General features: G+C 41.3%; 1 protein-coding gene across 1 annotated transcript in view; it reads right to left on the bottom strand.

Annotated features, from left to right (window-relative positions):
• The window catches only part of LOC129444359 (von Willebrand factor A domain-containing protein 7-like), a 32,761-nt gene extending 14,857 nt beyond the window's left edge, over positions 1-17,904 (bottom strand). The window contains exons 1-7 of the mRNA XM_073862484.1: positions 17,836-17,904; positions 15,544-15,759; positions 4,562-4,843; positions 2,710-2,803; positions 1,984-2,112; positions 1,654-1,840; positions 1,130-1,299 (exon numbers count right to left, since the gene is read on the bottom strand). Of these exons, the coding sequence (XP_073718585.1) occupies positions 1,130-1,299; positions 1,654-1,840; positions 1,984-2,112; positions 2,710-2,803; positions 4,562-4,843; positions 15,544-15,735 (1,054 nt within the window). The 5' untranslated portion in view covers positions 15,736-15,759; positions 17,836-17,904. The remainder of the gene's footprint in view (positions 1-1,129; positions 1,300-1,653; positions 1,841-1,983; positions 2,113-2,709; positions 2,804-4,561; positions 4,844-15,543; positions 15,760-17,835) is intronic.
• Positions 17,905-25,317: the final 7,413 nt, after the last annotated feature.

Genomic DNA, 25,317 nt, shown 5'->3' on the forward strand with positions numbered 1-25,317 from the left:
ACATGGGACCTTGGCTCAGAGAACTCTCTGAGGATTTAGTAATTAGAAATGTTGTTCTCCACAAATATGGCCTAGGCTATGAGAAGATCAGTAACATCCTCAAACTGAGTTACAGTACAGTGGCCAAGGTCATATAAAAGGTTTTCCTGGACTGTGTCCCCTCGTAACAGGAGTTGCAAGGGTCGATTAAAGAAGTTGAGTACTCGTGCTATGCGTCAGGTACAGAAGCTGGCTTCAAAAAACATACGCATGAGTCAGGCAGCACATTGCTTTACATGTTACAGACGCAGAAGATCAGCTTGTCAGTGCTCAGATCAAATGGCACACAATGCAAAGTCTGTTTGAATGGCAGTCGTCACACATGCTGGACAGCAATAAGCCAAACTGTGCCAAACAAATTTATCTTAGTCTCATCGGATCACAGGACATGCTTACTATAATTTATGCTTTTGGACAGGTCATGTTCAGCAAAATGTTTGCAGGCTTGTGAGCCAGCTTTAGAAGAGGATTCCTTCTGGGAAGACAACAATGCAAACTGATTTTTGCAATGTGTGCCGTATGGTCTAAGGACTGACAATATGATGATCAATATGATCATGCACTGGCAGCATCTGTTTTTGAAGCTACACTGTAAAAAATTTCTGTAGAAATTACAGTATTACTGGCAGTTGGTTGACTTTACATTTATGTTATTTAGTGGCAACAGTTTGTTCAAAGTTAAATGAACATGAAACATTTTCATTCTTTATCTTCTACAGTAAGTTACTGGCAACCAGCTGCATAATTACAGCAATTTTTTACAGTGTAGCTTCTGCACTTGACGCACAGCACAAGGAATGTTGGAGTGTTGGCGATATTCTCATAGCCTATACTATCTTTGTGGAGAACAACATTACATTTTATATATATATATATATATATATATATATATATATATATATATATATATATATATATATATATATCCCAAGGTTTTTTCTGAGGTTTTTTACGATACTGTGATAACTTCAACACAGTGTGAACTTTATATGTACATTTACACAACACATGTCTAGACACCACCAAAGCAACATCGCCACACATTTTTTAAATAGCCAGGTCGTATAAAAAAATAGTATGACAAGTCTACCTGGGTCATTAAATGGAACTAGGATATATTCGGAAGGTTTCTCTACTGATTCTATTCTGCTGTCAATAATGTTAAAGGAGACTCTCTTTGCCTCTTCGATGTCATCAGACATACTGCCTGTGGTGTCAATAACAAAAGCCAGCACTGACGTCTTGTTCATCCCCACCAATCTGAGAAAAATAAAGTAGGAATCAATTACTTTACACACATTTTTTTTTGTAAAACAAAACAAATAAAATGTATTTTGCAAAGGTGAGAAAAGGTTTTGTCCTTTACAATTGATATACTTCTATTTTGAATATTTTTGTTAATTCTAAATTCTGTTTATTTAAATTCTTGAGCATTTCAGAATCAGTGTCAATCTGTCTTGCGCATTTATTTGTGTATTTGCTGAACATGCAAACCGCATAATTCCACCACTACTTAAAAGATTAAAAGTTCAGAAATGATCTGATTTCATTAATTTCATAAAAAAATCATTATGGTTTATTAAAAATGAACATCTCTGAATAAGGGTCCCATACTGAAGAAATGCCTGGTTGCCTTTGGCCAGTCGAATGTCTTCCAGCAACTCCATGGTAGCACTGATGGCCAGATCTGCAGCACGCTTGTGATAGATGCCATGACTTGAGGTGATCTCATCTTTATTGATACCTCCAGTAGGTTCTTCAAAACTAGTCAAGTCACTTTTGCCACCGTGGCTACACTTGCCTGAAAAGAAATAGAAGGTTAAGTTAAATCTGTTCATTCTGAAATGTATTGGTGTCATGAATGTATTAAAGAATTTTATTGGCTGATGATATCCAAAGCAGCTCTAAACTCATACTACTGTGTTGGAGGAAAAGCTTCCTTACCTTCAGGTTTGGATGAGGAAAACACACCGAAATATCCTGAGGTTAGGAGGTTCTTCTCTTTTAATTCTGGGAGTATATTATCATTGCAATTATCTCCGTTGCAGTTTCTGCATGTTTTTGTGTTGGTATCTAGACATGTGTTTGTTTTGAAATAAACACAAAGAACACACAGTAAAAAATCATTGAGATGTCACCTTTGTTGATTTCAAAAGATGTACAATAATAAGTGTTAACAGCTTTTGTGGTACATTGTCAATTATGTTAAAGTTCCCCTGTGGTCCGAGCTGTGCGATTGAGCAGAGGCGGGGACTAATTTGCATATTCATAGAACCACATATATTTAATGAGGAAAGGCTGTAGAGTTACATTCAATCTGTTTTAAAGCATAAAGAAATTACTGTCACAGAAAAAAAACTTTTACTATTATGATGCTCAAAGATGAGTTTTAAGTGATAAAATTAATAACTACATGGGGACTTCAAGACTTTAAGATCTATTCAGACTGCTTTTTACATACAACATATTTGACCCTGTCTGTGAAATTCATGCTTAAGTTTCAGTATTTCAGTCACTGATTTCACATTGATTTCAATCGTTGAAAATCAATGAGTTTTGTACAAAAACCATGCTTTCAGGAAAAGGGTGAAATCTGGAACTTCAAAAATGTATGGTATGTGGAAAATATGAAAAAAAAAAAGGTTCATGTGGTTACAATTGACACTATACCTGCTATGTTGTCAATTATTGCATCCCTGTTGATGAGTTTGCTAAAAGGAACACTTTTATCCAGTTCCACCCAGTTACTGTGACTGTAGAAATCCTGTACATAAAAACACATTAATTTGCATTTCCTGTCGCATTTTCAGAATACAACAAACAGACATTATTTATTCGTTTAGGAACTAGTCTGACATACATAGTTAAGGGTATTTAAGTAATGCACTTAGTGTTTTTAAAACAAATTTGCAAATTGTGTAAACGCAATTGCTGGAGTTGCACTTAGACAAAAAACAATACAAACAACCCGTATTATAATATTTCAACAATTTCTATTGCTTGTATTTTTGTTGTCTGTAAGTGTGCGTTGAAAATAACCCAGAATTTGTAGGGTTTTGTACCAAATATATTTTACTGAATTTATTAGGACATTGACCAAATTGTTGAGCATTTTTACTTTATTCAGAAAAGAAAGTGAAGAGTGACTGGAGAATTTTTTAGAAGTGAAGTTCTTTGCATGCACTTAGTAGTTTACTTTAAAAAAAAGTACAATTTGTTAAATACCAATGAAATGACTAAAGTAACATTTTTGAAAATAAGTTATTTCAATGACTAATAACTAATTCCTAATAAGCTTTCCATTGTCATTAAAGTGAACTTGCTGAACCTGCACTCACCTAAAGGATTATTAGGAACACCATACTAATACTGTGTTTGACCCCTTTCGCCTTCAGAACTGCTTTAATTTAAAGGAATAGCGGAGGATTTTCTTGAATTTTAGAAAAGAACTGCCTTCTCCACTTTTTTAAAAAATGCAATTGCGCAACACTCCTGATTGACAACCAGGAGGACCAATAGTCTTGATGATCCTCCCGGAAACAGAAAATCCTCCGCAATACCTTTAACTGCCGAAATGTTTGCCCAGATTGATAGGATAGCATATTGCAGTTGATGGAGATTTGTGGGATGCACATCTAAGGCACAAAGCTCCCATTCCACCACATCCCAAAGATGCTCTATTGTGTTGAGATCTGGTAACTGTGGGGGCCATTTTAGTACAGTGAACTCATTGTCATGTTTAAGAAAACAATTTGAAATGATTCAAGCTTTGTGACATGGTGCATTATCCTGCTGGAAGTAGCCATCAGAGGATGGGTACATGGTGGTCATAAAGAGATGGACATGGTCAGAAACAAAGCTCAGGTAGGACATGGCATTTAAACAATGCCCAATTGGCACTAAGGGGCCTAAAGTGTGCCAAGAAAACATCCCCACACCATTACACCACCACCACCAGCCTGTGCAGTGGTAACAAGGCATGATGAATCCATGTTCTCATTCTGTTTACGCCAAATTCTGACTCTACTATCTGAATGTCTTAACAGAAATCAAGACTCATCAGACCAGGCAACATTTTTTCAGTCTTTAACAAACCAATTTTGGTGAGCTCGTATACTGATGTTTTTCCCTTTTCACACCATTCTTTGTAAACCTTAGAAATGGCTGTGCGTGAAAATCCCAGTAACTGAGCAGATTGTGAAATACTCAGACCGACCTTTCTGGCACCAACAACCATGCCATGCTCAAAATTGCTTAAATCACCTTTCTTTCCCATTCTGACATTCAGTTTGGAGTTCAGGAGATTGTCTTGACCAAGACCACACTCCTAAATGCATTAAAGCAACTGCCATGTGATTGGTTGATTAAATAATTACATTAATGAGAAATTGAACAGGTGTTCCTAATAATCCTTTAGGTGAGTGTAAACATAAGAGCTTGATAAAAAATGCTAATTTACAAGAAAACATGCACACAGGGTTTTGCATCTGAGGTCTTCATATATTCTGACAAACTACCTTACCTGTAAAGTATGACATATTTTCCCCAAACTGTTGCGGGCGGAATCATAGCTTTCCTTATCTATGTTGATTTTCACTGATTTCAAGCCATCAGTAATAAGCTGCTGCGCTTCCCTGATTTTCTCAGCATCACAGTGCTGTTCAGGATGGATATGATCTACGTCCACAGCAGCATTAGAATAATAAGTACTGGTAATAGCTGATTGAAAGTCATGTGTGGATTGGAGAGAATTTAATTCTGAGCAGGCTTGTTCGACAGCAAATACAGTCAGGGTGTTGTCAATCTGAATATGGAGAATGAAAACAATTGTAAAAATGCAATATAGCATATTTATATATATTATATTAATATTTATTACAAGATCACTGCATTAATAAGGACATTGTTAATTAAAGAAACTAAACAGATACAATGCTTCACATTAAATTACATTCACAAAAATACATTTAGGAGACACTTGTTTTCAAAGTGACTTACAACGCATTACAGGGAATACATTTTATCAGTAGATGTGTTCCCTGGGCTCAAACTCATGACATTTTTTTCGCTGCTAATGCAATGCTCTACCACTGAGCTATACTAGAAGCACATTACAACAATTAACTATAGAAAAATGAACAATAATTTACCGTAGTCAAACCACTGATTCGATAAAAAGCCATTGACGCTGACACTATGTGATGCTCCTTTTTTCTCAGAAATCCTAAAATCTAATTAAATAACTCCAGTAAAAATAAACTGGCTGGTAACATGGTACAATATTTGTTAACTTTAGTTAATGCTGTTCTGTATAGCTAACATGAACTAATCAACAATACTTCTACAGCATTTATTCTTAGTTTATGGTAATTTCAGCATTTGCTAATACATTTTTAAATTCATAAGTTGTATCTTTTAAAGTTCCTATGAAATCAAAATTAAACTTTCTTTCATTTTAGTATAAATAGTATTTTAATGCCATGATCCTTCACTTCTGCTTCTCAGCTAATTTTTTGTCCAACAAATGCTCTGAAGCATCCTGCCCCCTATTGTGCAGAAGCTTTTCCTGAAATTCCAAGCGCCTGAAATTAGACATTTTTTGGATTGAAGAAAATGAGATTTTAGAATGTTGGGGCTTGTTGGTGTAACCTGTGTCTCAGATTAGTGTAACTTAGAACTAATTTAAGGAAATGAAAGATGGGGTAGTATCAGAAGCTCTAGATACAACTGCGAAGTCTAAAGTAGTAAAAGGCCAGCAAAGAACAGACGACACAAAACAGGTTCATTTGAAAAAAAATATTATGAAATGTACTTTAAAAATAAATAGCAGTTATTTACATTCCCTTGATAGAATGACTTCACCACTGTGACTAATGGAGTTCCAAGTTCTAGCCTAGGTGGCTGACGATTCCTCACGGATCTCCTGACTAAGTCATAAGTATCTGCTTGTTCCTCCGTCTCCTTAATCTAATGTCTCATTAAATTCTGGCATGTCGGAGGGGACTGAAAGTTGTTCAGTGAAGTCCTCATCCGAGCCTTTCACAAGATTGCCATTTTCAGATAAGTTTGTCTCTTCCACAGGTTCACTTCCAGCAGGTAGGTCTTCTTTTCCACAGGTTAATTTCCAGGTAAGTTAAGGTTCAAGGTTACTCTGTTGACTGGAGCAACATCAGGTAGGCTACTCTCATTAGTTGAAACATCATCAGTCATCTTGTAAAGGTTTGTTGTCAGATTCTCTTTAGAATGGCTTGGACCATGATGTCTTGGAACATCCCGCGAGACAATATATCTGGTTACTTCTGTAACTGGTTCTTTTTGGGACCAGGTAACAGGAGTGATATCATCCTCATCTGAGGACTGATCAACTTCTCTTGGATCACTGCGAATGTTCTGGCGTGTCTTGAAGCGCTCGAGTAGTGTGGGTTGTTCTTCTGGTGTTACATGGAGGAACCCCCAAGAGAGCAAGAGGTCTCGATGCAGCGTGCGCCAGGGGCCTTCTCCGGTCTCTGGCTTTACTTTATAAACAGGGAGGTCTCCAGCTTTCCTCACTACCACATGGACAGAAGACTTCCATTTATCTGCAAAGCTTGTGCTTTCCACAAATGCGTACATTTCTGACAAGCACTCTGTCTCCAATGTCCAGAGCAGAAGGAGTTACAAGCTTGTCAAACCTTGTTTTTTTCAGCTACCTTGGCAGCACTCCTTGTAGCTATTTTGTAGTTCTCTTCAAGGCGATATTTCAGGTGCTTTACATATTGAGAGTGTGACTTCTGTTGCTCTTCTTTGACAGGTAAGTCAAATTCAAGGTTGACTGCCAAGTGTTGTTGAATCCAAACATTAACTCATAGGGTATGAACTCAGTCACTTCACTTCTGGTACAATTATACGCATGGACCAAAGCTTTACATATTCCTTCCAGTGCGACTTATCCTGGTTTCCAGAGTGCCAAGCATGTCTAACAGAGTGCGGTTAAAACGTTCCACTGGGTTGCCCCTTAGGTTGTACAGAATTTTCCGTATGCCTGAAACTTCACACAGTTGTTTGATTAACCCTGAATCAAAATCTGTGTGAAGGATGTAAGGAAGTGCAGGATTTGCGAAGGCCAGTGATCATCTCGAATGCCTGCTGGTGGGTGGGACTGGGAGTCCATCAGTTCAGAAATGGTTCTTTGGGATGGTAGTATTGGCCACTACTTTTCTTGGACTTTGAGTGTTTCCTTAAAAGTGGGTAGCCAGATGTTAAGTGGTTCAAAGGTTTCATTATACTTGAACAGTCTTTAATGAACTTTCTATAGTACTCACAGAATCCAAGGAAGGCTTTCAACTCTTTCAGATGTTGAGGGACTGGCCAGGTATTTAGCGCTGCAATCTTTTCCGGGTTGGTCTACACGCCTGCTCTCAGACCACATGTTCTAAGTACCGGACTGAGGACTGGAAGAATCTACACTTTTCCGGGGACAACTTGAGCTCATACTCCTTCAGGCAGTTGAGAACCTTGGTAGTTTTTAAGAAAACTATAAAGTCATCCAGGAAAACGACAACTTCCTTCAAATTCATGTCTCCCATGCATTTTTCCATCAGTCTCTGGAAGGCACTTGAGAAATTTGTCACTCCCTGAGGCATGCGGTTGAACTCCCAGAAACAAAGTGGGCATATGAAGGCAGTCTTTGGCCTGTCAGCCTCGGCGACTTCAATTTGATAGTAGCCTGACTATAGATCGGGGAGGCTGAACCACTTGGAACTGGAGAGTGCTGTGAAGGTGTCATCCATCCTCGGAAGTGCATAGGGATCTTTCACCATCTGCAGGTTCAATTTCCTGTTGTCAATACAGAGACGTAATTGGCCATTCTTCTTCCTGAGTACAACAAATGGAGTGGAGAATGGAGACTCACTTTCACAAATCACCCCAGCATCGGGAAGCTCATGAAGATGTTGACCCATGGCTTCTACATTGTGTGGGTGTATCGACCAGGCTCTGAATTTGAATGGTGTTTCATTGGACAGTTTGAAGTGATGCTTGACTTTGTCTGTCCTTCAAAAGTCAGTGTTGTTCTGGGCGAAGACCTCAGGCATGCTATTCAATTTTTGAAAAATTATGTTTTTCATTCCGAAGGGACTCACCAAAGTCAAAGGCTAGGTCAGCTGCCTTGAAGGGTTCTGGTTCAGCTGGATTGGTCACACTCTGTTTATGAGACAGGATAACCTGGATTGCACTGAGCTCAGTAATCACACTCATAGCTGGGATAATAATATCGTGTTCAGACTCATTTGAGACCACAACTGGTAGTTTGCCCGGTGGATCAATGAGGCAGCTTTACTAGCAGTCCTCCAGGCAGAGAAGAGAATGAAGGGTACTCTCAGTATAAAACTCTTAAACTGATGATACTCCCTCCAAATCAACTGTTCCTCCTGTTGGAATGAGTTTTCCGTTTCTGCCTTGCATCCTCACCAGCCTGATGTTACTGTCATTACTTTGTTCTTGTCTCAGTTTAACTATTATCAGCACTGTTCTGTAGCGATTTGGGACAGGGTGGCAGCTTGCTTACTGTACAAACAAGTAACTGGTACCTTGAAGTGCCGCTGTCTGGAAAAACCAAGGCCAACGTTGGGTGACTGAGAATTATCCAAGTTAGGGCACAGATTGACCATTGCACCCGCATAGACCTGACTCTCTGTCGATTTCACAACAGTAGGCATCAGGCATGCAGCGTGAGCAGTGCTGTCTGACCAGACCTGCACATGTTCGTCCTGCAAGATGGGAAGAAAACATCTTCCTAGCAGGACAGCCAAGAGCTCAAGACAATTGATGTGCCAATGCAGGTGAGGGCCCGTCCACCGCCCTGAAACTCCATGCCCATTGCATATCGCACCCAGGCCAGTTTCAAGGCATCTGTGGTGAATATCGTATGCCTTGAAACCCATCCTATAGTCACACTGGCCGTGAGGAATAAAGGATTTTACTAAGGGCTGAGAGTGCGTCAGCCCTGTGGTGTTAAAAGAACATGATGGGTGCCCATGTGCAATGCCCACCTTGGGACTCGAGCATATAGCCAATGTTGAAGCGAGAGATCTCAGACACATCAACATTGACTGAGCACACTTGTTGGTGAGACTTGCTATCATCGACACATTGTCCAATTTGATCCTGAGAAGAGACACTTTGCAATAGGGGAAAGCTTGCTCTTTTCTCAGTTGACCCAAAGACCCAGATGGTTTAGATGGTGTAACAGTAGGTCTCTGTGGACATAAATCCATTCTCGCAAGTGAGCCAGGATGAGCTAACCTGACTACTTCAGACTTTGTATTTCTACTAAATTTCATTACACTTCTATACTAAATCTGAGATATCTCCTATTATAACTGTTTTCCTTCAGCCTCAAAACAGCCGGCCCAATCAGTGAACAGAGGGTGGGCTGAGAGCCGTGACTTAGACGCTAAGCGCAGAATGTAAGATTGTAGTGTCACGGTGATCCGTGTCATGTTTTGTTTGTCTCTCCGATTACGTCACCTGGACATTCACGGACTGATTCATCACACCTGTTCCCTGTTAAGTGTTGTGTATTTATACTGCTGTCTGTTTCTCACCTGTCGCCGGATCATTGTCATTGTCATTACTACCCTGTCTGTTCCCCGTGTCACATTTTGGATGTTCCTGTGTTGCTGTTTTACTCCTCGTGTTTTGTTTCTGTTCATTTTATATTAAATGTTATTTATTTCATGGTGAACGCTGCACTTGCGTCCTGATTCCTGTTTCCCAGTCGTGACAGAATGATCCGGCCAGACTGGACGCAGCGGGTTCACGGAGGGCGGCTCCCCCAGGAGTTTCGTCGAGGGGGAGTAGTGACATCGGGGTTCATTCCCCATCAGCCCCGATGTCTCTTGTGGACCACCGTGAGCGATCGCTCGCTCCTGCGAGCATGCGGGAGGAGGATCGGCCCAGGCGGTCCCCCAACGATTGAGTCGTCGTCGACGGTCCCTCGGAGAACCACCATCCTGCTCGCAGGGGGATCCGGAACGGACCACGCCCGATCATTTCCCCGGGGTGGCTACCGTGAGAGGGTCTCCGTTTCCGCGAGGGGATGGGAGATGACTTCCGGGGGCAGCTGATCGTCGGCGATTCCCAGGAGGGGGGTAATTCGTCTGCCTCGGTTCTCGGAGCGATCGCTCCGGTTCTCCTGGCGCAGTCCGGCCTACCGTTCCTGTTGGTCTCATCCCGGCGGCTGCCGGCTTCGCCAGGGTCCCCAAGCCCTCCACCCCTCCCTTGGACTCTCGCTACCAGACTTTTGTGTTTGTTTTGTTTAGGTGAGTGTCTGGTAGCCACTCTTAGAGGGAGGGGTCATGTCACGGTGATCCGTGTCATGTTTTGTTTGTCTCTCCGATTACGTCACCTGGACATTCACGGACTGATTCATCACACCTGTTCCCTGTTAAGTGTTGTGTATTTATACTGCTGTCTGTTTCTCACCTGTCGCCGGATCATTGTCATTGTCATTACTACCCTGTCTGTTCCCCGTGTCACATTTTGGATGTTCCTGTGTTGCTGTTTTACTCCTCGTGTTTTGTTTCTGTTCATTTTATATTAAATGTTATTTATTTCATGGTGAACCCTGCACTTGCGTCCTGATTCCTGTTTCCCAGTCGTGACATGTAGTTTACGGACATGGAGGCACAGAATGCTATTCGCTCTGCAGTGAAGAATATTCCCGACATTTGCCAACTGAAGCCCGAACAAAAAGAGTGTTTGTTAGCAGCATGGAGATGTAGTTGCCCTACTCCCGACAGGTTTTGGGAGAAGTTTGCTTATTAATTATTCCCTTTTGTCAGCAAGAAACTTGCAAGGCGATAGTTTTGATTGTGTCCCCCTTGATTGCTCTCATGGAGGATCAGGTTAAAGAGGCAGCAAAACTCGGTCTGTGGGCTGTACAGCGTGTTGTGCGCAGTGATCAAGAAATCATGGAGGGGAATTTCATATTTCATTGTTCACAGTTAATGGTGGAGGATGTGTGCGCAATCATTCTTTGCTGATGTTCCTGATTAACCAGAAAATAAGGTAGGAAATTTAATTTAACTTACATTGTGGTTACAGCTGTCTGGTGGAAGAGTTTTTGAGTTTGCGAGGAGTAACAGGATTCCTCCACTTAGACGTGAGTGAAAAGACACCGTAAGAGTAGTGTTCAACTAGCCCTGGCCCGATTTACTTTACATAATCTGAAAAAGTCAGTCACAGTCATGTTCACACTGGTATTTCACTTGATGCATTTGTTTTCGCACCATACATGTGTTTACAGCAGAAGTTCGATGTGGCTGGGCCAACGCATGACACACATTATAACCAAATGTTATGTGATTGGCTTACATTTACACCAATGATTTTAAACTTCAGACAAGCCCCCCATGAGAAGGGTAAACACTTATCAATTATTCCCAGCCAGACTCTGTATATAAAGTGTAGCAAATTAGCAGAGGATGGCATTACCAGGCTAAGGATAAGTCGTTGAGGTAATTGATAAATCCCCAGCTGCCTGAGAGGCACTAGGGCCCCCATCGGGACCTTTGTAAAGACACAGGGGGCAGGAACAAACCGAAAGGGAGGACCCTGTACTGATATGCCTTCCTCTCGAAAGCAAACCGTCTGTGTCGAGGAAGAATAGAGACATGAAGTTCCTCATTGGGCTTGGACCGTCAGGGTCCCTTGGAAGGTGGGGCCAGCACATCAGGAGGTTTTGGCTTCTTGGGAGCAGACACCAGAAAAGGCGTCTGGGTCATGCCGGGGCAAGATGTGCTTAAAGGCCTCTGTCTCCATCTTCACCATGGAGAACTGAAGAGCAAAAACCTCCATAGTATCCTCAAACAGCCCTGCTTGCGAGATGGGAGCATCGAGAAAGCGAAACTTCTCGACATCCTTCATCTATGCAAGATTGAGCCAGAGATGTTTTTCTTAGACATCAAATGACCCAGAGCTTGTGGCATCACCTTCGTCACCCAAAAAGCGAGGTCAGTGGTGGTGCGGAGTTCCTTCATAATCTCTAGGTTGGACCTACCCTCGTGCAGTACTTTCAATGCCAACACGAGTGTCAAAGAAAACGTACAGGCTTTGGAAGGGAGCCTTGATTGGTCCCGCCAAGTGGCAGCCTGCGGGCATGAATGCAATGTGACATCACGCTCCACCTGGGGTACCTCGACATAGCCCTTAGCTACCCCACCATCGAGGTAGGCACTGGTCCCCATATCACCTGCGCCTCTCGCCAAACTGACAGGCGCTGATTTAACAGCTGATCCGCCAGCATGGCAGGCATACGAGGTGACTGCCAACTTCACATAGAAAGATGACAGCCGTGACCGCAACGTCTTCATAGACATGTCCTTGCAATGAGAACATGTCCCCTATACGAACGCCGCCTCAGCACTCAAAGATAGCCAAAACAGCGATCGTGCCCGTCAGCAAGAGAGAAAAACCTGCCACATCCAAGAACACAAAAAGCCATCTTTAAATGGCAATGCTGCAGTTTTCATTTATACTTTGCATCGTTGTTCACCTTGATGTGCATTATGCAGATCGCTAGTAGGCAGTGTCCATGGGCATGTTACAGTATTGAGGCAAGAGCAAGAAGAAGCTAATTGTAAACATTGTTTGAAAAGCATCACCAGTGATGAAGGTAAATAGACTTTTTTGTTGCAACCTAAGTTGTTAAATATATTATTAATATTGTCACGGTCTTGTCAGACATCTGTGCTAGATGTAGGTCTGAGTGCATCTGACAGGACCGTGGCAGTATCATGTTCTGTGTGGGGACATGTGGAATCACATTGTGTGTGTGGCTTCCACATGTTCCCGGTGTCTTGTTGCTGTCGTGATCTTGCCAGACCTTAGTATAGGTTCAGGTCGAGGTTAGAGGGCAAGACCATGACAGCATTGTGTGTACGTGGGAACACGTGTGTTTCACATCAGGTATGTGTGACACGTGTTCCCAGTGTTTTGTGGCTGTCATGGTCTTGCCTGACTTTGGTTATAGTCCAGGTCGGATGTTGGCAAGATTATGGCAGCATTGTGTTTACGTGGGAACACGTGTGTTTTCACATCATGTATGTGTGACACGTGTTCCCAGTGTCTTGTCACTTTTACTCTACTCCCTTATGTACTCGTGTCCTACGTGATTAATTATGTTCACCTGTTCCCCATTGGTGTGCTGTCTATTTAATGCCCTCGTGTTCTCTGTGTGGTGTGCGTGCGTTGTTGTATATCCTGTGTTTCATGTTCTCCGTGACCGTTCTAGTTATTTCAGTGTTTGTGTTTCATCACAGTTTTTCAGTTATCTTCTGTTTACCCCCTCGTGGGTTTTTTCTGTTATTCCGTTTGTAAATAAATCATAGTTATATTTTTATACATCTTTGCGTTTGGGTTCTCCTTTTGTTTTCACTTCCCGGTGTAGAACCGGTCGTGACAGAACGCACGCACCAAACTGAACCTAGCAGGGATGTTTGCTGGCAGCCGCCTGGCGATACGGGGAAGGAGATCCCGTCCTGCATACGAGTTGGGTTACGAGTTTTATGACCCACTCGTATGCGGACCCGAGGTGAATGCCAGGCGGCGACCAACTGGGCTTGCTGGACCCCGCCAGACTCAGTCCAGCGTAAGGGGGATTATGACCGGGGCCATCAGGATGGGGAGGTCGAATCCCGTCTCCCCGGTGCTGGAGACTACTCCCGGTGCCAGTCTCGGACCTGCTCTCCCTGCGTCGAGAGGGAGGAGGAGAAGGACGAAGAGGGCCTCGGAACCGGCGCAGTTGGAGACTCGTTACCCACCGGCACAGCCAGAGACACATCATCCGCCGGTGCAGCCGGAGACACGTCATCCGCCGGCGCAGCCGGAGACACGTCATCCGCCGGAGACACGTCATCCGCCGGGGCAGCCGGAGACACGTCATCCGCCGGCGCAGCCGGAGACACGTCACCAGCCGGCGCAGCCGGAGACACGTCACCCGCCGGCGCAGCCGGAGACACGTCACCCGCCGGCGCAGCCGGAGACACGTCACCCGCCGGCATTTCAGCCGCGGGACTTTAAGACTCATAACTTTGGACCTTTTGTTCACCCTGTTGTTGCCCCACCTCCCCTTCATCATATATTGTTTTTGTTAAATCACCCCAATCCGTTTGTTACGTATGTCTGTTTACCTTTGTTGTTTGTGGTAATGTTGTCGTGGTTGTCTTCTGTTGTGCAGTCTTTCGTTCCTCGTGTTTAATGTTTTTGTTTGTTTTTGTTTGTGACGTCTTGTATCCGTCTTTAAAGAGGGGGGTACTGTCACGGTCTTGTCAGACATCTGTGCTAGATGTAGGTCTGAGTGCATCTGACAGGACCGTGGCAGTATCATGTTTTGTGTGGGGACATGTGGAATCACATTGTGTGTGTGGCTTCCACATGTTCCCGGTGTCTTGTTGCTGTCGTGACCTTGCCAGACCTTAGTATAGGTTCAGGTCGAGGTTAGAGGGCAAGACCATGACAGCATTGTGTGTACGTGGGAACACGTGTGTTTCACATCATGTATGTGTGACACGTGTTCCCAGTGTTTTGTGGCTGTCATGGTCTTGCCTGACTTTGGTTACAGTCCAGGTCGGATGTTGGCAAGATTATGGCAGCATTGTGTTTACGTGGGAACACGTGTGTTTTCACATCATGTATGTGTGACACGTGTTCCCAGTGTCTTGTCACTTTTACCCTACTCCCTTATGTACTCGTGTCCTACGTGATTAATTATGTTCACCTGTTCCCCATTGGTGTGCTGTCTATTTAATGCCCTCGTGTTCTCTGTGTGGTGTGCGTGCGTTGTTGTAAATTCTGTGTTCATGTTCTCCGTGACCTGTTCCAGTTATTCCCGTGTTTGTGTTTCATCACAGTGTTTCAGTTATCTTCTGTTTTTACCCCCTCGTGGGTGTTTTCAGTTTTGTAAATAAATCATAGTTATATTTTTGTACATCTTGCGTTTGGGTTCGTCTCCTTTGGTTTTCACATCCCGGTGTAGAACCGGTCGTGACAAATATGGCATTTTTTTTTAAACGCTGACGGGAAACAGTTAAAGAGCTCTCTAATAAAATTTTTACTAGCAACAGTTACCATTAGAGAGCTCCTTAATATAAGTCTTATTAGTAAAAATAAAATTACAACGAATAAGGTTAAAAACATTTCTGACACACACAAACATATACTGGCAAGGCAACAATATTGTGTTTTGTCAACTAGGACAAATGTGTTGCAGTGCGCACACCACACATTGAAAACCACAGTCCAGCAGACTGTTTTTTTTTTTGAGAGTGTGCACTGTATAAATTACTGAATTTTTATTTTCATACAATTATTTCACAAATTCAGTCTCAACTCAGTCACAAGCATCCAGTCTTAACAGAAATAATAGTAAACAAATTTGGCTTGCTGTCAAGCTCAATCCCTGAGTTTTAAAATATCCAAAACCCCTTACACCTCAAAGATCACTCTCCTAAGTTCTGCTCTTACAGTTAGCTCGAAGTCTTGCCCCTCAGCAATGGCTAAGTCACGGCACACTTCTGCAGTCTTGCGGAGAATGGCCATCTCAGTGATTTGTCGATGGGTGAGGGAGCCCTCGGAAGATAAGGGTTTGAAAGCTGTTGCCCATGGGGGCTGAAAGGCCCCCCTGATGAGAAATACAGCCACTACTATCAGCAACATCTTGACTGCCCACAAGCACAGGTCCTATGGGAAAATTCACAATTCAAAATTTTAGCATTTTTTGCATTCAGTTTCTATAAATCTACCAAGGAGGCAGCTTTAAATACATACATTTTTTTGTTAAGTCAGCTAAACAGCTCATCACTGCTTGTGTTGTAAGTAAACATGCTGCACAGTGTTTTTATATGTGTATGAGCTCTCTATGATATTTCAGCGCAGTTGATGAAATAATCTCACGCAACTTCCACAGGCTCACAAAATTAAACTAATGAAAGAGGCGGAGATCAGCTGCTTTAGTTTTATCAATAAAAGCCTAAAGATGTTGTACAACTTGGTGGTGCCAGTGCAACTTCTCTCAAATGTTAGTCTGGAGCCCTGCCTTATGTTATGTTGGGGATGCTTTCGTCAACTTTGGTGTGCTGTTGAGTCTTAATTTGGCCACAACTTTTTTGTGTTTCAGCAAATGAATTGATTTTTGGTGAAAAATCTTATTTTGACACATATTTTGGGAAAATGCTTTGAACATTTTTCAAAAACTCAACAATACACTGTGGGCAAATTCACAATCCTTTTGTTATGTCAGTGGAAAAAAAAAACATACTTTCAATATAAAAAGTGATTGTAAACTGGATTTTTTTTTACCTTTTATCACAGTCTTGGGCATGTGAAGATTACTAACAACATTGGCTTTGATGCATTGCTAGTTTTTGTGCAGAATTTATTTTTTTCTCCCTTTGTCCCATTGACTTATTCTCTATTAGTTTTTATTCAGTGTATACCACTAGTCAACTAAATTAATATAACATGGCAAAGATGAATGTACATTTATATATTGATTCAATAGATGTATAGCATAAAAAATGGCCATGGATTTATTGCATTTTGCAGAAAAAAATAATATGTTTTTATAATAAATTTTTGAAAATCAATTTATGGAGTTGATTTTTTTTATGTCATTATAACCTAAATATGCTATGTGAAAGTTTGTAACAGAAAATAGTGGTTTTCATCTTCTCACTTTCTTGGTATAAGAAAACGTAGTCAAAATGGATTTATTGCATTTGGAACCAAACTCTTCATATATAGAACCATATTAACCTAAAGTAGGCTATGCTAGTAGAGTGTAGAATGAGTGCTATGATCAGTCAAAGATCATAGAAGACATTGTCATATAAAAGATCGGCATAATGGCTAAACAGTAGACGTCACCTTGAGCTACATGACAGAGAAAATGGAAAATGTATACTTTTCATTTGGTGTGAGATCGCTTAGTTAAGGAAGTTAAGGAAGAGTTAAGGAAGTGTTTGTGTGTGCGTTTGTGCATGCGTGTGCATGAACAATAGAACCCTGCCCAAACACAATGGAAATTTAATGGATTTTTTGGTTAAAATGTATTGTATGGCTATATGGTCCCTACTGGAATGTGATTGATTAAAATGGATTCCTATTCAAATAATACCTGAGGAAGCCCACTACAAAAAGGAAATAATAGTTTTAATAGGAAAATCTCATTCTATTTCACAAATGAATTATTTTTTTAAGGAAGGGGTGGTATTTAAGGTAAATCTACAGTATCCACAAATGTACAATTTTCTCTTCATAGTAACCATACACCACTTCAGCTATTTTAAGAAAAACTCAGTAACCAAAAATTAAGTAGGTTGCTTCAGAGGCATAGAGAATGGCACAAAAACAATACATCGACACACACATGAATAGTTAACCAAAATAAAAACAAGCTTGTTATCCCAAAATATAACCAAAATTAAATAAATTTAAACTTTATAATAAAATTAACTAAAACTAAACTGAAACAATCTCTAACTAGACCCTGCATTGAAAATCAATATAAAAACCCAGAAGATCTACTGCTTCCACCAAAATTTTAAGTATGTAAATACAAATAAATAAATTAATTTCAGTAAATAAAAAATAAAAGAATTAATATAATCTTTTTCATTTTGTTTGTTGATTTTACAATGTATTGTGTCAGCCAAGCCTTAAACTTAAAGAATGCAAAATTTTTAGTTTCTAAGTACATAAGTACATGAAAAAGTATATATATATATATATATATATATATATATATATTATTATTACCTTCTGTCAGATGTTATGTGTAGATGTGCAATTGTGGCAGTAGTTCTTGAGTAAAGAGGAGTGGCTGAATGATATGTGTGAAGTGAAAGTACATCTAACACATGTCTTACGGAAAGTCATGTTATAACCACAAAAAATTTGATTACTTTATTTGTGTCCATGGCACGAAATTCAGCTTCATTTGGTGCCTTGAGCATGAATGTCTTTTCCGTGTCACTCGCACAAATTTCTACAAAAAGGTTTTTGTCTGTTGCATGACTTTGATTTTTTTTTTTCATTTTATGCATTGTTTCTTCATGTTTGTTCCTATTTTCTTACTATTGTTACTTGGGGTTGGGGTTAGAATCACTTTCTGTTACGTTTTTAGACATACTAGCTCAAACCCCAACCCTAACCACAACCCCAACATACAATGATTTAAAAATAGAGGGGGGGGGAACAATACATAAAATCACACGAAAAGAAAGTCGTGCCACTGAGCCAAAAAAACTTTTTATAGAAATTCGTGCAGTTGACATAAAAATGACATTTGTGTTCAAGGGACAAAAAAGCTGAATTTCGTGTCTGTAGAGTTTGAAAGTTTTCATTTCCCTGACTTATAAATGTATCACATTGCCTTCTTAAGCATGAGTGAAAGTTTAGTGTATATCCAAACTAATGTAAACGTTGGCACTTCTACAACTGAAAGGGCTCTAAAAGGCAACTAGGATAATAAAAAATGCACATGATATAATATTTTGTTATTTCATATAACATCTCAAAAATGCAGCCAAATGTTTGATACATGCCAAATGTTTCACTTTCATTTCTTGTTTCCAGATCAAAATATATAGAACCATATTAACCTAAAGCATAATTTACATTTATTCCAAGATCACTGCATTAATAAGAACATTGTTTATAAAACGAAATAAAGAGATACAATGCTTTCAACATATTCACATTAAATTGCATTTATGCATTTAGGAGACACTTTTATTCAAAGCGACTTAGGCAATCTTTTACTGTCTATGAGGCAATCAGGTGGACGTGGAGGCATAAAGTCAAGGGAGATTATTAATCTGAATACTTACAAAAATTTGCTCCTGTTCACGCTCGCCGTCTCTGCAAGATTAAGTGGGTGATTCAGATTTCTCGTGGCACGGCTATTGGAAGACTTACAATTGTCAGACAGGTTGCTCACGTGACATCTACGTCAGGCGCGTGCACACATAGACATCAAAGGGGGCTTGAGCACCTGCCCTTTTTATTCCTGGAGAGAAAGTGCCCTTTTTTTCTGGGGTGCCTTTTAAAAAAAAATATATATATATATGATCTTTATTCATATAACAACTGATGTCTGTCTGTTTCTTGTGTTTTTTACTTGTTGCTTATTTAATTTAACATGAATTTATTCAGGAATAATTTAAATGAGATTTAAACTCTTTTATAAAGAAAAATAGCGCTATTTGTGGCACACAAACGTTTAACAGATGAGTCTCGCCTCCAAAATTCACATCGCTGCTATGATTGGCTTTACCTTTCCTTAGTCCCGCCTCTCAAACTTACTTCGCTTTATGATTGGTTTGTCTACACTCGTGCTGCATCATTTGCGCTTCAAGCGCCAAAGCTCAGCCTGAATGAGACGCGATCATGTGCATGATTATACAGGCAGGCTACTACCGGTAAGTGTGTGAGGAAGAAAGCATTCTTATATAAACAGTTTTATGCACAAAATATGGGACACGTTGTTACACATAACAATTCAGGGACATTGTTTTCCATGGCAATCCCATATTAACCTGAAGAGTTGCAAACTTGTAACCGTATAGTGTATGTAGTTGTCACAAGCCAGGGGCTGGCTGCTAGTAATTAAGCCACGCCCCTTCTCAACTTCCACCTCGAGGAGGTCCCCAAAACCAACCCAATGACCAGACAACAACGAGGACAGGTAAGTATAAAAATATTCTTTATTTATTTAAATATTTAAAATGTACTGGGAATTGGGGAAAGGGAAATTAAAACTAATGGCAAGCTCTCCCCTCCAGGGGGCCACGGCCGAATGAGTGACAGAGGGTAGGGGGGGTTGCGTCGAGGAACAGGCTCCCACCTCTGGTTCCTTCTGCCCGTGGCGCGCTCCTCTTCCTTCCTGGAGGCAGAACAAAACTTAATCAGTGTTGGTGCTTTACTTTTTCTGTCCGTGTACCTGTGTGTAGCTCACGGCGCGTCGCCGTCTTTCCCCACAGCTCCTTGGTTATCGACTCACTCTCCCTTCCTGTTCTCTCTCTCTCCACAGGCTACAGCTGGGACACGAAGACACAGTGGATCGTTCTCACAAGGGTCTCCTCACCTCTCCACCGACTGCAGCTCCTTGGTAAGTATAGATTTTCCTTCTCAACTCGTTGCTTTAGCGCTCACACTTGTTCTCTCTCTTCCTCCACAGACGACAGCTGGGACACAAAGGCACAGTGAATCGATTTCCAATTTGTTCTCTCACCTCATCGCTGACTACAGCTTCGGGTACGTATGGTTTTCCTTCACAGCTGGCCTCCTTAGTGCTCACGTTTGTTCTCTCTCTTCCTCCACAGACGACAGCTGGGACACAAAGGCACAGTGAATCGTTCTCAATCAGTTCTCTCACCTCTTCGCTGACTACAGCTTCTAGGTAGGTGTGGTTTTCTCTTCACAGCTCGGTGTCTTGGCGTTCACGCTGGCTCTCTCTCTCCTACCACAGACGACTGCTGGGACACAGGGACACAGTGAATCGTTTTCAATTAGTTCTCCCACCTCTTCGCTGACTACAGCTTTGGGTACGTATGGTTCTCCTTCACAGCTGGCCTCCTTAGTGCTCACGTTTGTTCTCTCTCTTCCTCCACAGACGACAGCTGGGACACAGGGACACAGTGAATAGTTTTCGATTAGTTCTCTCACCTCTTCGCTGACTACAGCTTCGGGTACGTATGGTTCTCCTTCACAGCTGGCCTCCTTAGCGCTCACGTTTGTTCTCTCTCTTCCTCCACAGACGACAGCTGGGACACAAAGGCACAGTGAATCGTTCTCAATCAGTTCCCTCACCTCTTCGCTGACTACAGCTTCTTAGGTAGGTGTGATTTCTCTTCACAGCTCGGTGTCTTAGCGTTCACGCTGGCTCTCTCACTTCCCACAGACGACGGCTGGGACACAGGGACACAGTGACTCGTTTTCAATTGGTTCTCTCACTTCTCCGCTGACTACAGCTTCTAGGTAGGTGTGGTTTCTCTTCACAACTCTCTCAGCACACTCCTCTTCCCTGTTGATCAACAGACTTAACAGGTTACGCTATACTTTACAGGGTGGCGGACTTACGATAGCTGGTATGCGCGATGCGTCGACTGGACAGTGGTTTCCAAGATGGCGCCGGGGACCAAACCCTCTCGGCGAGCTCGTTGATCCAACAGAGGGGCGAGAATGTCACGCCGTCACACCGGGTCGAGCGCTGCCCTTTCCTCGATGCCCGTTGGCAATCGAAAACCGGACCGGGGCGCCCCTTCGTAGAGACCTCGGGGCAGCGGATCTCCTTCGCCTCTAACTCTGCGATGATGAAAACACACAGGTAAGGTAGCAATGTAATTCGTAATACTCACACACCGCCAATCGTACCGCTCTTCACCGCCACTCCTAACACAAGTCCGCCAAGCGTTTGGCTGCGAAAATACTTCGGGAGGCCACTCCGTGATTTTAAGGCTGAAACACACTCACAGCATAATCATACACAAGATTATTCTAGAACCGCTTTCCTCTTCAGCGCCCCGGGGCGAGTGACTGGAGGCGGGGTACGTCTGACAAGACACAGCAATCTCACTGCAATACACACAGCACCACTTCAAAGTGAAATTTCTACATCCAAGACTCACCCACCACGCTCAGTGCACACAATAGATGCCCGTCTTCCTTCACTTCGCTCTGGGCGAGAATGTGGAGTTGGTAACACGGCCTAGTGGTTGTTTTCGTCACCGTAGCTGTTTCACACAAAGCTCCTTTGGCTCACCCACCACGCTGACTCAGGGGCAGGGCCACCCGCTCTCGCTTGGAAATACTCAGAAGATATACAGGTCAAGTACATGCAATTCACTTCCAATAAATGGATGCTGTTACTCACGACTATGGTGCTTTCTCCGTCCCACGCTTCCCTAGGTTGATTTCTTCCTATAATAACTCCAGCTATATAGATGAAACGGTTCTCCAGTCGCCAACACCACTTTTCCACAGATGGATACTCACGATGGCACGTTCCTTCTTCCTTTGTTTCTCTCATCCAAGGTCAGTATCCGTTTACTCTCCAACCCATAAGGTCTTCGTTATCTCCATCAACAGAAATCCAATGATGCAAACAGAGAGAGAGAGCGCGAGTACAACGATCCAAATGGCGTACCAGGTGAGCCCAACTCAGCACGACGTTTAACGTTACTTGCCCAGTCTGAATTTTCACTGACATCACAAAAAAGTAAAATATAAAATACAAATAAAATAGGCCTAATCTATATTTGTTGTTTCTGACATGTGTAACCCTAATAAATATGAAACCTCAAATAACACCTCAGATAACATCAAAATAATATCGCATGGGTTCTCATTTTAATGGCTTTCACAAATAAACTGGTATAATTTGACGGTCTTTATATGAACACTATACATTTGTTAACATTTAGTTAACATGTTTGTCATTTCTGAGGAAGGGTCAGAATGATTTTAACTGAAATATTTTGACAGCGCCAAAAGCAGCAGACCACAAGTGCAACGAGCGGGCAGCCTGTTGTAGGCTGTAACGTTTACATCCACCTTCCTTCTGATTTTGCAATCTACAATGACAAGCACGCAAAAAAGAGAACAATTATCTTACATAATAAAATAATTTTAACTACCTGCTATCTTGGTATTGTGAGCATATGAATTTTAAAAATATACTTTGCATCTAAAATTATGAGTGGAACATTTTATGCATTTTTATTTGACATCAAGGCATCAGATCTTGCGGACCCCAGGCTGGGAACCATTGTTCTAGAACATGTTTGATTTCGGTTACCCAAAGTGTTACTTAATGCTCTAATTAACAAACATGTATTATGATGTGTTATTCATGAATTCATGTGACTCATGACATACTCATGACATAGTTATGGTTAGTTTTTGATTAGTACATGGCTTAACTTATCATTAATTCATATTAAAGTAATTGTGTACTTTCAAGGACTGTTATTATAAAGTACAAGTAATGTCTCTTTTTCCTCTTAAACAGTTGGTGATGTTTCCTTTTGATTTAAACCCAAGTGTGAAATGTATGACACTTCTCTCAAAAACAACAAATTCCATAAACTCAAGCAGAAATTAGAAAAAACAGATATGCCCATTCCTAAAAGCACAGAAGGACATAGTTAAAAATAGCTGCAAGCAGCAATACCGGGGTCAATCCGAAAGGGAACAGAATGAAGTACATTTGAGTTTGGATGAGCAGTTTAAAGAACCTACACTGTAAAAAAAAAATCCGTAGAAAATACAATGTTATTGCAGCTGGGTTGCCAGTAATTCACCGTAGATCCAAACCCATGTTATCCACTGGCAAGAGTTTGTTCAAAGTTAAATACATTTTAAACATTAACAAGTCTTTATCTTTACAGAATAAAACTATACAATAACAGCCTCATTACTCTTTACTCTGTAAAGAGTAAAACTTGTAAATGTTTAATGTTCATTTAACTTTGAACAAAATGTTGCCAGTAAATAACATAAATTTAAATCTACGGTAAGTTACCGGCAACCCAGCTGCAATTTCTACAAAAAATTTTTACAGGGTAAGAAAACCATGATGTCAGATGAAAGGATATAAAAGTTATCAGCAAAAAAGCTGTTCTCATTCAGTGAAATCTCTCCATTAACAGTTTGTCAAAACACAGGTCACAAAATGTTACAGTGATGTTTATGAGTCAAAAGAGCCCAGCCCCATGTCTCTACGATGTTTTGATGCAGAGAAAAAGTGCTTGCAAAACAGTTGTTAGGATATTCTCATTGGTTGCTAGGGAATCAATTAGAAGGTTATACTTCAAGCAATGAAAGGAACAATCTATGATGTCTCATGATTTTAGATGAAACTTTGCACTGGTTTTTAGCCAAAATAACCATTCACTAGGTGGCGCTATGACAATATTGTGCATGGAACCTCAGGTCATAACTGAGTTACATCTAGCTAATTTTGTGACTATATACTTTAGTTTAGCAAAGAAACAGTTGTCTGACCATAGGGCTTGCTTGATATCACAGGTTTTGTTCAATTATGAGGCCAACTAGTGGTGCAAGAATACAATTTATTTTGTGCTGCCTCAGACTCTGCTCATACATCAGGGTATCAAATCTGGTGTAAAAATCACATTTCATTGCGGAGTTATAACCATTTTTTGCAATTTTCTGCCATTTCTGATGGAAATTTTAATATAACGGCAATATAGTTTTTCGTTCAGAAGGTAATGTAATGTTCTTCCTATGGTGTTTTCGAGTCGATCGGAATAACGCTCGTAGAGATATTCGCGTGTGTTTTTTAAGCGCTATTTTGCTGCGCAGGGCTAACCCTAAAGCAAATTCTGGCATGTTTGGTATCGTTGGACTCGGCAACTATTCAGAACTCCAAGAAACCAAGTCCCGTGAAACATGTCGATCACAGCTAAAGTTATAGGAGTGTAAAGCATAAGTCTGACCACTAGGTGGCGCTGTGACGAAACTCTGCATGCACCCTTAGTTCCTGACTGGCATCACAAGTACCAAGTATCGTGTCAATAGGCTTGCGAATATACAGCCTCAAATCCGTTTTTAGTGCTCTATGTAAAAATCGTTGACCCGGTTTATGGAAACGGATTGGCAAAACGACACGAATTCCATAACTTTTTGCCTTGACTATCTGTAGATGCTACATACTGTTAAGAACGACACAACTCAAGAATCCCAATGCAGAGGGTTTTTAATGAAACACAGTATCAGTGAGTATGTATAATGGAAAAACACTCAATGTCTTCATGTAATGTATGTGTGTATGTATGTATGTAAATGCAAAACACTCTTAAGCCCTTTTCACACAGAAATTCCGTTAAATACCCGTAAAATGCATCCTGGATTTTTCCGGAATAGTTAGAGGTTTTTTTCGTTCACTCTGCCAAGATTACACGGCATCTGATGGTCCCGGAAAGACACTTGACATGTTGAAAGTCCCGCCATCTCTTCCACGCAGCGTCTAAAGTTTGCATATTATATATTATTTCTCTCTCCAGAAACAACTCGCGTGCATTTTTGTTTATGATAAGACTACAAAGGAGCGCGTGAATGCACAGTTCTATTCTGGTGAATGATCTCAGCTTCAGAGTGGATATTTGACGAGCTCCCTGATTTCTGCTTTGATACAGTTTTCAGACATTTCTCATCGTGATTGTTTATATGTATTTAAAACCCGCATTTTGAGGAGCTGAACAATATATCTCGTTG

The sequence above is a fragment of the Misgurnus anguillicaudatus genome, chromosome 3, assembly GCF_027580225.2.
Source record: "Misgurnus anguillicaudatus chromosome 3, ASM2758022v2, whole genome shotgun sequence".
In the NCBI taxonomy this organism is placed as follows: Eukaryota; Metazoa; Chordata; class Actinopteri; order Cypriniformes; family Cobitidae; genus Misgurnus; species Misgurnus anguillicaudatus.